General features: G+C 40.0%; 1 protein-coding gene across 1 annotated transcript in view; it reads right to left on the reverse strand.

Annotated features, from left to right (window-relative positions):
• The window catches only part of ptprdb (protein tyrosine phosphatase receptor type Db), a 125,187-nt gene that overhangs the window by 36,766 nt on the left and 73,268 nt on the right, over nucleotides 1–15,153 (reverse strand). The window contains exons 7-9 of the mRNA XM_063883861.1: nucleotides 11,267–11,412; nucleotides 8,625–8,766; nucleotides 3,534–3,722 (exon numbers count right to left, since the gene is read on the reverse strand). Coding sequence (XP_063739931.1) covers nucleotides 3,534–3,722; nucleotides 8,625–8,766; nucleotides 11,267–11,412 — 477 coding nt within the window. The remainder of the gene's footprint in view (nucleotides 1–3,533; nucleotides 3,723–8,624; nucleotides 8,767–11,266; nucleotides 11,413–15,153) is intronic.

Genomic DNA, 15,153 nt, shown 5'->3' on the forward strand with positions numbered 1-15,153 from the left:
TTGTAAACAAATCATGCTTTAGACTGAAAACAAAGTAGATGTGAAGAGCTGGAGAATGATGTTAAACTGGTGGATACAAAAGAAAGATCACAATATGGTGGGCAAGGAAGCGATGGATTCTTTCGTATTATAGAGTGATTGTGGAGGCTGAGATGGGATGAAGAGAGGATGGGAGACGAGAAGAAGGGAAATGATTAAAAAGTCAGAGTATAATGAATTGCTTGCTTAATTCCAATTTCTCCCCTCTTGCACCTACTGGAGATCTGATGCAGCTGGATGAGCGTTACCAATATGGAAGTCTTTTGGACTGAACATCTATTCATTAATCCACCCAGAGCTGCTTTTTTCAGATCTGCAAGTCAAGTAGGAACCAGGGGTGGAAAAGGAATCAGGCCACTGTGTCATGTTGGTCCTCCCAGCAGTCTTACCTCGTATGGGCGTGCCACCTGAGTGGGCAATGAATGCACGAGATTAGAGAAGGAGAAGAAGAAGAAAATGTTAGTACCACAGGAGGAGCAGGGGACAAGGAAGGGTGGGACTTGGGGGAAGTAACTTGGAAAGGAGAAGAATTAAATTAGAGAGGAAGACTCAAAATATAGATCCTTAACAGAGTGAGACGAAGAGAGAGGCATAGCAGTAAAAGACAGAATAAATAAAGACAGAGTAAGCCTGAGAAGAGAAAGACAGAGACTAGATAGACAGAGTGACAGACAGTGACAGAGCTATAAGGAGATGGGTTATTGATTTGACTTCATTGACTTGCAGCAGGGGCAGAAGTGACTGCAAGGTAGTGTCTGCGCTGCACTCATCTGAGGTCTATAAGAGGTGGACTGGGACTCTAAGTACACTTAACTGCCCTGAGACGTAACCTCCACGTAGATCAAAAGCAGGCCTATCCTTCTCGTAATAGCTTTAGTAAATATATTCAATATATGTTTCTAAAGGCAAAAATCCACCCTCCAATACTCTGTAAAAACATGGCTGAATTCCTACGTTATACTCAGATTAATTTTTTAATCGTATTTCTTAAAACAGAGTCTGATAGCAAGGACATTTTCAACAATCTAAAACATCAACAGTACATGTCAAGTTGATGTCTCAACCCTTCAGAATCAAAGAGTAATATTGTGTTTCTAGACCTAACATCTCATACCAAACACCAACATACATTTACTGTAAGAGGGGTCTGGTGCAACTAATAATTGATTTAATATTGGATTAATATGCCAGACAGGTGATTATGTGGTTAATCAATTAATAAAGAATACATAAATAAATAATTAAATACAATAAAACAATAAATAAATACATCTTTGTTTAAGCTGTTGAGGTGTGAACGCACACACTTGATAAATGGATAATCAAGGGAATGACGTGTCAGTGTAAACAAAGAAATGCAAAACACAGCACTTTGTAGCAAAATCACCATCATTAACGTCAAAAAGTGATTTATATGATAGTGGAGAGTATTTAAGAGTGGATTTTCTTTCACTACATTATTTGTCTCACTCTATTAAGGGGAGTTTTAAACTGCATGTGTCCATTCACTACCTCTAAGCATAAGTAACCAGGTTTAGTATATACACAAACTACACTGTACAGGCAACGTCTAGAAGTCTGTAACCTGGTCACCATTGATTTCTTACAGTGGCTCCACCAGAGGCCTACCTAATAGCCATCCACAGCTGATGGCTTGTTGACTTGTAACTCTATACAGCAGAGTGGAGAGAGTAAGTGGGTGAGTGAATGACAGAGTGAGTGAGTGAGTGAGGGAGAGAATAATTGAATAAGTGGAAAAGTAAATAGGTGAGTGTGAGGAAAAAGTTATTGTAATTATTTGGGTGTGGAAAGGCTGCAGGTGCACAGGTGAGGGTGAGGCCAGCTACCTCTAGGGTGACAGAGATATGTGTGAGTATATATATATATATATATGTATGTTTAGCATTATATATGTGTAGATATATGTTAATGCACATGTATTTGATTCTGCATCCTATTCATGGCATATAGTATGTGTCTGTATCCAAAGTGATGTATGGGTGACTGCCATGTGTTTATTTCTGTGTGTGCATCTGTGTTCATATTATCTTTGTGTGTGGCTGTTAGTTAAATACATGCCATGCATTTTAATAACACTTCAGTGTTGTAAAGGTGAGCAGCAGCAGCAACAGAAGCAGCATTAGTGAACAGTATATAGAAAAGTGGACAGTGAGGGTGTGGGCCTCGGAACAGAAGCACTTACCAAAGGACTCTGTAGTTAAAAAGATATAAAGAGAAAAGAAACAGCATAGACATGGCATTACAATCGGACCATTGGATACACAGAGGAGTTGACTTAGTAGAAACACCTTGAAAAGCAGTGAAACTCCCAAAAGAAGCCAAATATTGTTTATCTATACATAGTTTGTTTTGTAAAAGTATTTTGTAATCATCACATAGAAGAAGCAAGGCTTACATGACAAATATTTGACATTCTAAGGTCTAACAATTCTGTAACTGCTTTTACTTTAATATATTTTTATATTAAATAAAGGTCAAAAAGGGAATTTGAGCAGGGAGTTAAGGGTTGAGCCAGAGAACTAAAAAAACACAATTTGGGACAGAAGCAAAAAGGTTGTTATCCATAATGAAGCCAGAGAGTTGGGTGTCCAATCACAAGAAAGGTTTTTGGGTCCAGAGGGTCCCTGGAAGCAGAAGGAGGACTGAGGAGGGAGGGGGCTTTGCTTAGACAAGTTGGGATTTTACACACTACTGTGGCTATAGAAACGCTGATTGAGATTGAGTGCCTCGACTGGAAAATAATTAATTCTCTGTATATTTTCTCCCAGTTCTTATTCTATGAGTTTTACAAATTCTATCAATGTTTTTACTCAAATAAAATGCAATGTCTGTGAGTCAATTTCACACTCACAAAAGACACATGTATTTCCATAATATGAGGAAAAACAAAAGGTTATTTGTTGGTTTAGTCACAGCAGTGAGCCATCTGAAAGAGGACATTCCTTCAGTGCAAGCCACCAACATCTGGGTTTTACCTTGCAAATTAAGTCAGTAGAGAACATTTGTTATGACTAGAGACATGGTGCGCACTGATGCGTGATGTTGCAAATATTTCATAATGTTTGTACTAAGTGAAAAATTAAACCCTTCGTGGTGGTGATTTGCACAGGAAGACCTCAGAGGTTTGAGAAAAGCGGAGAGAAGTTGGGAGTTTACTGTTTAAGGCTTTGAAGAGTTTAGAAAAGTTGGCAACCACACACAGTCAACCCATACCAAAGCAGCAGAGAAACACAGCCAGTAACCACGGCAGGAGGAGTGGGAACAGCAATAAGAAAAGGGGTGAACGAGGGCAAGAATAACAGACATTTTGTAGGAACAGAACAAAAAAAAACGGGTCGGGGGAAAAAGAAACAAGGAGGGGATATTGAAAGAGGGGTATAAAAACAAAGTGAAAGGGAACAAACCATAAATAGAAATAAAAGCATGGGATTTAGGGCAAGGGTAAATAATGGAGTAATACAAAAATTGGTTACCTGAGCGGAGCTGCTTGATTCGTCCGTTGTTATTGGACGTGTTGACTGGCAGGAAATCCTTGAACCAGGTAATTTCTGGGTCAGGGTTACCGCTAGCAGCACAGAGCATAGTGGCGGTTCGAGAACGCTCGACCACTTTCAGCTGGGGACCCATGTCAATGGTGGGGAACCCCGAGGGCAGCTGGTCTTCTACAAAGATCAAATACACAAGTTAAACAATGTTGGAAACAAATACTACACCTTCATTGCTATCTATATCCGTCATGTTTCAATTGTGTTATTTTGAATGGATTTTAAACAGGACGGTTTTTTTTTCTTTGCATGATATAATATATAGAATTGTATATTGTTACAGTAGTTTTTTTTTTTACAAGACACAGATACAGTGCATTTATTCAAATCTGCATGATTGTATATTGGGTGGATTTTTTTACTTTCAGTCGTGGCCAGGCTAGATGTAGTACTGCTGCTGGCTGTAGCTTCATATTTAACATTCATATTAGAGCAGTATCAGTTTCTCTCCTAACTTCCCAAAGTATCAATCAATTTTAATTTGAGTCATTTTGTGACATGGCCCTAAAGCAGATAGATGGTTCGAAACAAGACAAAACATGATTTTTAATACACAGCTGCCTTCAGCCCTGAATTGACAACGAGCAGGTTGAGGCAATGGTCCAGAGTGAAAAAGGAAACTGGCTGGTCAAAATTAGATTCAATTTAGAGCCAAACATTTTTCCATCTGGCCAGTAGCCCGGAGGCAAGACTTTAGAGGAATATATAGTAAGGTCAAATATAATAAGTAACATTTCATTCCCCCCTGACAAATATCTTCAAAAAGCTTTAGGCAATGGCTCTTCAAATATGAATCAATTGAGAATCAAATACTGTCTATTCTGCTGGGACTCAGTTTGAGCTAAACTTTTTGTCCTGTTCAGTCTACTGCACATAACCCTCTCCGGAAGCACTTTGCATGAATCAAATAGGAGAATCAAATAATTATGCATCCACTGGGACTTTCACCCTTTTGGGATTGGCAAATCAAATGTGAATTCATAGACATCGGAGGCAATTAGATCAAACATGATGAGTCCTTTCACTGTGAGAACACAAATCTGAACTTAAAAGAAAACTTAAGGAAGAGGAGGGGACAATGTTTCGAGGAGGTGGGGGATCAAAGACATCTATACTCCGTTTAGGTGGAAAATGTACAGTATTCACCCTTGGGATCGAACGTGTTCAGAGCAAATACATTTGAAAAAACAAATTCTTTACTTTGTTCACAGGAACAGTTTTTAACTGCGAGGTAAAATGTCAGATTCATGAGTCATCCATAATAAAGTGGATAAAGATAGACATGGTGAAAAAGACAGATGAGCTAGGAGCGTACGTTCCTGCATGTGTTTGCATTTGATCTGGAAGGCAGTCTATTTTCTCCCATATTTTTTTATACCAAGAATCCCTTGTGACTTTATCCCTCTCAACCACACAGAGCCTCATTAACGGGAAATCCTAGCGCTGAACCTTGCCAAAGAGATGCTAATTCTGGTACTTGCCCATCGAACCATAGCCGACGGGTCGTGAGACACTGGCTTTGCGAGTGCGTGTGTGGCCTTTTAACAGCTTTGGTTTCAATCAATCAGAACGCCCGACAAACGGAAACATGGACATAATAAACCAAGAGAACAAGATCAGAAGGTGTTTGTGTGTACTACTGTGTCTGTGTGGGCGGGTGGTGAAAGAGGGCAAAATTGCAACAAAAAAAAGAGAGTAACAATGAAATACAGTGAGACAAAAAAAGGGTGACGGAGAGGAAAACAGAGAGAGAACAAGACAGTGGGGAAGAGAAAAACAGACAGAAAGGGAGAGAGAACACAAGGGACCCATACAGCATAACAATCCTGACTCTCTCCGCTTTCATTATGCAAACGCTTACTTCAAAGCCAGCCCCTCGTAGGCAGGAATAACGCATTCTATTTCATCTACCTGGGGTGGGACACTGCACCGAACGTTGACGATGCACAGTTAGAATGCTACTCCCTGAGATCATGCATCTCTCTCTGCCCCTCTTCTACAACCACTCACGGGCGCAAAAAAAGCAAGAGTTGCAGATATGCATAAGCAGGTAGAGGTGTGTGCAAGAACCTGCAACCAAAAGCATAGAACATTCTTTCATATACGTACAAAAAAACCCACAAGGTTCTTTAATTTAAAGCTGACAAGTTGTGAAGTACATATAAGGGAAAGCGTTTGAGGGCTGATTGAAAGGGCTGATGCACACACATGTTGACGCATGCACATACTGTTACCAGCTCCCCACCATCCATCATGGGGACAGGTGTAAGCAACACCAACACGTGATTGGGACAAAGCTGCTCCAGTGTGTGTGTGTGTGCGCCCTGCAGAACAGTAAAGTACCCCCTGAGGTCAGAGCAGATGCGAAACCCTACACTCCCTTGTTGACGGAGCCTTCCACACATCCCACTGTTTCCTTTGGATGTGCTCCCACTTCAGTGTTTCCACTGTGAGAGATCCAGATAATTTCACAGCTCATAGCAATGCCCGGTTTCCCAATCATGGGAACTACCGCGTGAACACTTTCCTCTTTATACAAGGCCCAAAAAGTAATCCACACACATAGCTCACTGGATTTGTCATCTGGAAATCTGGAAAACCGCAGGTCAGGTCTGCTCTTACAATCATGAGAACTATATTAGAAGCTCATTTGTAATATCTGCACCTGCAAACAAACCTGTTTCTGTCATTCATTTCTGACCCAGGGGACAAACAGGATAAGTAATGGATACAATAACATTAACACTTACGGACTGCTCCATTACTTTGTGATTATTACATAGCACATTTTTTTGTGTTGATATAAGTCCGGTGAAGTTTGTGGAGCCACAGCTTGTTACAGCGTGTGGATGGTTTAGTTTTGAACTTATGAGACTGTGTGTGTGTGTGTTTGAGAGTGTCATTATGGCAAAATGTGCCCCTACAGATTATTACTGTAGCAGTTAATACTGCAGAATTAGTTTAGAGTACTTTTCCAGATGCTAATATTTCTGTCTGTGGTCAGAGTCGCAAAGGGTTAAGATATAGTCACAAACAGTTTTTTTAAATGGGTGTGGTCGAAGCAAGGGTGCAGGAAATGGCGGTGTAGGAAGTAGTCCCTTGGAACGATTTGGTGTTGCGGCTGGTGTTGTAAACTGGTTATTTTTATGACTCTCATAAGGTTGTTTTGTAGGCTGCACAATATTTTGTCGCAGCTACATTGTGAGTGAATTCAGCAGACAGAAGTTTTATCTGTTGTGAACATGAGCTACTGTTTACCCATTTTGTTGTTCAAATTTCAATTATATTACCATTTTTCTGCTGTACTCACATTCTTTTATCTTTAAATAAAGGTGTCTACGCACTCTCACTTCTCTGATAACCTGAGCACTCAAGTTTCTTGCCATTCAGATTTTATGTTGATTTATAAGAACTTAACGGCTTCACTTTGCAATTTTTGGACTGTATTACTTTTTCCGAGACTCATTCATTAATTCAAACAGACACACGCTCCACTTTTACCGAACCATGAATTATACAGTATCGGACTGAACACTGGATCCTAAAGCATATAATTGCTCTCAAGTTCATTATTATTTCAGACATTGTCAATCACGGCCGTTTACTGGAAGCCAAGATTTCAATTAGCCCGGTTCTTATCCTCAGTAATTAAGCCGGCTGACCTTAACACCGGATCCCTCCTGTCTGACAGACAGACAGTCAGCCAGTGGAGCTATGTCTTTACAGAGCCAGTGGAGCTATGTCTTTACTGGTGTGTGTATTCTCACATGTGTGTGTACTCTGCAACTGGCATTTGCACTGACAGTGTATCAGGGGCTATTAGCAGCTCCCAGGTGGCCTCTTATTCATCCACAACACAATGACTCCTCAGAGGAGCAGAAAGAGGATAACCACTACATACAGACTGACTGTCTCAGATTGAGGATAGGTTTATGTGTGTTTGTGTGTGTGTGTTTTTGCCTATGTGTGCGTGCATGAGTGGTTACGTTTTCGATAAAGATTAGACACGAGCAGATAGTTTCCATCAAGGGAGGAAGGAAAAATCAAAAATAGATGTGGGGACACACAAGCAAGAGCACATACAGATGCGCACCAATACACACAGTACAAGTACGAAGACAACCACGTGAGACAAGAACGATTCTGGATGGATGGAGCGGAACGGCAAAGAAGATGCAAAGAGTGGACTGATGTGAATAATTTAGAGGTTGCTGTGTAGTGGACCTAAGAGCATATGGAGGGAGAAAGAAAGAGAGAGACGGCCAGAGAACGTGAGAGAGAAAGGGAGAAAAAAGGAACAAAGTGTATAAAAAGTCGGAGAGAAAGTGGAGAGTGAAATAAAGCGTAACAGGGAATGAACTTTAGAGACTAAAACACAGACAGATGAGACGGAAAGAGAAGAGAGTGGAGAGGAAGAACTGTAGACTATGTTATTACCCCTCAGAGAGACAAGAGGGGAAGAGCGAGAAAGAGGGAGACGAGATGGTAGAACAATAGGCTGCACGTCCTTTCCCCACGAGCATGTACTGTAAAGGCAGGCGATGTGATTATCTACACTTGAGCAGCTTCACTCACTAAGACATTCTTGAGCTTCAAACTACCGGTACATAATGTTCTCCTAATGGACTCCACTAACACTAACATCACTATCTGCATTAATGGACTCATGCTAACACTAACATCTACTGCAGTGGATCCAGGCTTGCACTTGCATTTATATATATCTTCATCTGAGAAAAAAAAAACAAAGAGACTTGACTTCTTCTCCATTTAACTAAAAGAAAGAACATACTTCAAAATGTGTATAACTTAATATACACCACCTTCTTTATTTCTTTAGTTAATATTTATGCAATCTATTTATAACATCAAAGGGATGTTCATTTGTTGTAAAAATACTATTTTTTATGATTTTGTTGATGATTTACATCCAAGAATTATGCTTTGATGTTTTCTTCGCAGTCTTGCGTTTGACATCTGATAGGAATCACAGCTTGCATGTAGTATTTTCACACTGACCTCGTAGTACACTCAGTCGGGTCGAGGCAGTGATTTCTCCTGCAGAGTTGGAGGCGTGACATTCGTAAATAGCCTCATCTCTGGGGGTCCTTAGCGGCTGGATCCTTAGGACCGAGCCGGACCCGTCGTCAAACTCTATTACCTGTTAGTGAGAAAATACATTGAAGGAGCTCAAGTCAACATAACATATCTAACAATGGATCAAAACATACTGTATAAGTGTTTAGTTATCAACATACGGAAAAGCATCCCCTTATTATGCAGTTACTCCTTTTTATTGCATCTTTAAGATTATTTTTTTGTTTTACCAGCAGTTTTGGTTAACTTTTGGCTGCTGGCGTTTTTATTTAGAGTGAAAAGGTTTAAAAACTCACCTTACACTCCCTTTCTAGGGCAAGGCAAAATACAATGTAAGCTAATAGCTGGTGAACACAATATAGCATTCAATAGCTACGGAACCAAATATTTATCAGATGTTAGAGACCAAAAAAAAGACTGAATATTCGACCAGCATTCATCAGGTGTACAGAAACAAAACTTCTAAGGAATGCCAATGCCGGGTGTTTAAATGGTAAACTGTTCGCCCTAACTCTTGTATACTGATATGTGATATGTTAATATTGTCTTTAAGAGATGTATTTGCTGCGTCCAAAGTGGCAAAGAAATCATTAGGTTGACCTACTTTACATTTTTTATCAAGCTTTAAAATATTGCATTTTGGTACAGATACAGTATTGACAGGTTGTTAAAGCATCAGACCCTGGCTTCTGTGGCTGTTTGGTTTTAATTGCATTTTCATTGCTGTTCGCACCTTAATGATAATGGTAATTTTCATATTCATATTCCAAAAAGACAATTTCCTAGTTTTTCTCTTACAAAGGGGATCTGAGAGGGACAAAGCCTAGCAAAATGATTTTTTTTAAATGGAAATGAGATAGTTAAAAATTCATTATATTTTATGTTTATGTAATAAGTAACAATATGACATTTTCTGAAATAAGGGGTTGAACATTTTGAATGCCCTTGCATAAGTTTAATACATGCATGTATCAGATTCTGAATTCTGAGAAGGTTTCTGATGACTGAAATCCAATAAAAATAAATCCCTCAACAACTGCAGGCCAGCAGGACAGAAACAGTATCTCCTGGAGTGATTTAATCACAAACAGGGGGACACCAAGATGAACTCAAACCTGGGAGGAAACTCGACTTATTAAATTGAAAAAAAAAAAAACCCTGTGGGCAAAGAGTGACACTGAGTTGGGGGGGAGATGCAACAACTCCATCTGAGATTGACTTGTGAGGAGGGGGAAATAATTCAAAGGTTAGAGCCTTCAGGGAAACTAATAAGGCTGATCATATGAGAATCTCATATACTGTAGCCCACGGCATCATCTGACATATGAAAGTGTTGGAGCAGATCAGATTTCACACACTTGTATAACCTTTGCAGTACAATCGGAGAAAAGCAGTTAACCTGATCAAATCTTAAACAGTACAACTTTAGGTGTTCAACCCCACTCCCTCCAGAAATTTGTTGCAAAAAGTACAGTGCCACCGATACACCTTTCTCTCCATGGGCACTCTGATGGGTAACTGTTACCCTTAATGACGTCTTTGACCACTTTTGGAAATTCACGTGAGTCAGCGTGCACAACACCAGGGCCCTGAACCAGGCTATGAGTTAGCCGTTTATTTTAAACATTCAACTAAATATTATTTTCATTATTGATTTATCAGAGGATTAGTTTTTTGATTAGTAGCTTATTTATTTGGGCAGAAATGGCACAGAACCCAATGACAAGTCTACATCCAACGTTGGTTATCACATAAGAAAAGAAAGCAGCAAATACTCCCAAATGGAAAGCTGCAACTAATGAGTGTTTGGCAATTGTGCTGGAGAAATCACTTTCCAGAACCCGAAGAGACAGCAATTAATTACCTCTCAGTGATCCCTCAATCAGTGCAATACTAGTTTGACATTCTGAGAATCAATCCTATTGCCTTCTTGCAGGGAGTTAACTGAGAATATTGACTCCAATCCTCAATTTGTCTCTTAAAAATAAAGCTACAGTTTAGGTTCTGTCTAAAGGTTAAAAAAATAAAAACGTTTAGCACAAATACTCTCAAACACACACATTAAATATTGTTTGTTCAATTACAACAAAAACGTTTTTGAAGTTAGTTGGGTTGTGTTTTCTTCCTGTAATCCACTCTTGCCTTACATGGCAAAACCTTTTTCATTCAGTCATTAATTTCCTCATTTTACTCTCAGCAAAAATAGTAATTGTTTTCCCAAATGTCAAACTATTCCTTTCATGATTCTTTGATTAATGCAATAATTATTCCAAATGTGTTTGTTTTGATACAGTATTTAATAATCCACACCCTTGCCAATATTATTACTTTGAGTTAAGACTTTCTTTTACCAGTTAAAGGTAACTGGAGAAAAAGGCAAACAAATACAATTAAACAAACATGAGATGAGTCAGTCTGCAGTGAACCTGAGTTGTGGTTCAGTATTTCCATACAAACCCAGTCCTATTTCAGTTGAAAGGATTTCAGCATGAGAAGCATTCAGTAGGCTTTTATCATGCAAACTCCCTAACTGAACTTCCATCATTTGTTTCTCAGGATCATACCTCAAATCTCTGGTTGCTGACTTTTTTGCCTTTCTTGTTCCAGACAATCTTGGGCTGTGGTTCCCCTGCCGCCTGGCACACAAAGGAAGACACTCCACCCTGGACTCCTGTTTGATCTTCTGGGGTTCGTGTGAACTTTGGGGGTGCTGTGTGCAAAGAAGTAAACAAAAGTTAAGTGAAGTTCAAACCCAAAATGTTGCCGTTTGTGTCAATGGTCCTAATGTGATTCACGTTTCCACTCATAATATTCTGACCAGCATTTACACATACATTCACTATTCCTCCACTGGGTTATTTTGATTTTCTAAATGCACTTATTCAACAGGTATTCATTTATTATACTACTTGTTTTTTATTTTACATACTGCATGTGTAGGTCTATTTGACTGATCATTGAGACCCTACTTGTAGTCTTCATGCACCGATATCGGTCTCAGTGTAAAGTAGTTGTTCATGTGGTTGGCTTTGTGTCTGTGTGCATATCCTCCATGTTTTTCCCTCTGTCCCTGAAACACCAAAGAAGCTTAATATTTCTGTGCCATAAAGGATTTATGAAGACTTACTTCTGACATGACCACTAAAGCCCCTCATTCCGGGGACGCCAACAATATCATAACCACAGCCTCTGCTGGATTGTGACATCACGACATCAAAAAGATTCGGCATGTCAGCCACGGCACGTCACCGCCAGCTCGCCTAATGGCATTCCAGCCAAACCAGAAAATCCCTACTTAAGGGCTTGCCGCCAACCACCCTGACAAAGGGAGAGAAATTGCTTTTTGCTGTTTAAAAGGAGGGAGGGAGAGAGAGAGAAAGGCTAAGCTTTTGAGAGAAGGAGAGAAAAAGAGAGAAAGTGTGTGTGTTAAAAAGAGTGGGGAGTACTGAACAGAAGAGTGAGGGAGATAAAGGGAACTAGCGAGAGAGACAGATGGAGAGCAGAATGGGTAAGGAGGAGACTGCATGAACGGCAGAAGTGGAGAGGGAGAGAGAGAGAGAGGAATAAGAGCAGGAGTTGGACAGGAGAGAGAGGAGAGAGATAGGGTGAGATAAAGTCAGCGAGAGTGAGGGAAGAAGAGCCAGATGTACTGCAAACATGGTTGGAGAGCCCCAAGCTGCCCAATCACCTCTACACCTCACTGGCTTATGGCCAAATACACCTCAGTGAATCGAGCAGTGTATGTGTGTGTGTTCGTGCTTTCATTTCTGTGTCTGCTTACTCGCAATTGCATAAGCCAACTTAAGTACACATACACAAACTCTGCACATAAGTCAGCATGCCTGTGTGAGTTAGATATGTATAAGCGCCTGAAGGATTATTCGATTCAATGAATGGGTGATGAACTAACAATTACTGACAACAATTCTGATGAGTGATAACATTTACAGACTTTCATAATTCAAATATTTTGGGCAGTTGGTTGAGCACAACAAGCGAAATGAGGATGTCCGGCGGTGTTTTGCAAAATTGTAACTTTTTTCTAATATTTTGCATCAAAACGAGTCATCGGTTAATCAGAAAAATACATCAACTGATGATCATCTAAGAATGGAAATAATGCTAAATTGCAGCCCTAACATATTCATTATAAAGTTGCATGCACACAATTTCTAAATCCATGCCATTGAACTGTACATGTGTGTGTGATGCTTGAGCGAGTGACCAAATGTGCGTGTGCCTATCCGAGAGAGAGAAAAAGTGATGGAAAAAAGAGAGGGAAACAGAAAGAATGAGGAGCGGGAGAATCGCTCACTTAATCCTTTTGCTAATCTCTCCCTCACAAAACAAATGAAAAGTGTAAAGCCAGCAGAGCCATACTAAAAGGCACGGTAGATCTTTCAATTGCTTTTTTATCTTTCCCCCTACTCTTCATCTTTCTAGCACGATCCCTCTCTTCATATATCGCCTGTTTAATTGTCTTATGTTCTCTCTTTCTAATATTTCTCCTATCTTTCTACCAGCTCCTAATTCTTTGCCACTGAATCACTTCTTTCCCCCCTTCACAGCTGCTCTCCATGCTCCCTCTTTCATCCTCCTCCTTGTTACTCTTTTTCCATCTCCTCCCTCCATCTCTGGGGTTTTACATAAGTCTTCCTGTCACATTGACTGACTTAATGAAGAGGGGTTGGGGGTGCAACCGTATGCTCTACACTTCTCCAAACTAGCTCTTGCAATTTCTCTTGCTTCTTATTTGTTCTCCTCCCCTCTCTTTATGGGCTCCCATCTTTCATTTCTTTACTCCTTGTCTAACTTCCCCTGCTCCAAAAAAAATAGACTTGGAAAAATTAGTATAAGAACTTGTGGTGGGCAGCAGTCTCATGCTTAGGTGCTCTTGCATGCCGCCTTAGCCCTCCTTTTTTCCCTCAATATGACCCTAGATGGAAATGTGGAGAAACTCTACTGAGTGGGTCTGCGGAGAGAGATTAAGATGGAATTAGACAGTGCCAATCTTTTCCCTCTTAGTTTGTGTGTGTGTCTTTGGGTTGGATGGAGAGTGGCCTATATAAAGGTCACCATACAGTAGGATCTGATCTAAACAGCAGATGGCAGGGATTACAAAGTCAGCTCCCCTCTCGGGATCACTTTCGAGTCACGGCTGGAGACGTGTGACAAACTTTGTTTCCAGGGTTAAAGACTATATTTGTGTCATGTTGAAAAAATAATTGATTGCATAAATGGTATGGACTTGCTCATTCACACAGTAAAATATTATAAATGCAACAGTTTTCTGCGATAATCCCCCTTAAATTAACATGCAAACTGTACTGGGGCTATTGAGGTTCACTGGAGTAGAACAAAAGACATATAGCAAGATGAGATGAAGCTAATGACACTTTGTAGGAAGTGTCAGGGACACAGTGGCAGATGCTATCTTAACCTAGAGGCACAAAGCGATAGAGATCCAGTTTGTAAGAACAGATGTTAGCACAAACCTTCAGGGAGTATGATTTACGAATATAGTGTTTTAAGATTTAAAATATGTGTAGATAAAATAATTTAAAGACATATTTAGAAGTAAAAGCAGATGCATGTCTTAGTTTATAAAAGATAAAAAGTATATAATATTGAACGTGATATATAAGAGGTTTCTATGATGCATGAAAGCATTAAGCATCATATTCTAACAAAGCAAATTAACAAACACAATGGACGCAGGGGCACAAAATGGACCTACTACTGCAGCTATTGAGGCAACAAATTTGGTAATACTTTGAGGTACTGGATAATAAACTCAGCGTAAAATCACAGATACAAATAAGCTTTTGCTAAAAGAAGTTGATGTTAACGGTAGGTTATTTTGCGCTTGTATTGAGCTGAACGCAGAGCTTTTTGGGCATTGTGGTCGTTAGCATAATAGTGGATCATCCCTTTTGTACAGTATAAAAGGTTATTGAGCTTCATGATAAGATACATATCAGACGCATCCCCTTCAGACACTTTCATAGATGAACCTGGGTGTTTCTGCGTTGGCGTGGACACGTGTTTGTGTGGATCAACAGCTTTTGTGAGTATTCATGTCTGCATGTTGTAAGTTTTGATCACATCTGAAAAGCTTGCTCTGGATGTTGGTACAACTTGCCAAGCATATGTGCCTGCACCTCACATTTTCCTGCATATGTGTGTGTGTTCATGTCGATAGTTAAGCACGTAATGAGTAATTTACAGCCCTTGCCAGGGAAAGATCATGCTGCATAGTGTGGTGGTGGGCGGTTTGCTGATGTTAGAACTGAGAACTGAGTCAGGCTTGTCAGACACGTTGAGGAACGAGGCCAATATCAGAGCCTGAGCCGGGGCCATGATAGTCAGCCTCGAGTGTGGGTGGGCAGCTAGCCAGAAGCATAACTTAAAACAAATTATAATCAAACCAACAGATTATCAAAAGAGCAAT

This window comes from Eleginops maclovinus, chromosome 5, assembly GCF_036324505.1.
Source record: "Eleginops maclovinus isolate JMC-PN-2008 ecotype Puerto Natales chromosome 5, JC_Emac_rtc_rv5, whole genome shotgun sequence".
NCBI lineage: Eukaryota > Metazoa > Chordata > Actinopteri > Perciformes > Eleginopidae > Eleginops > Eleginops maclovinus.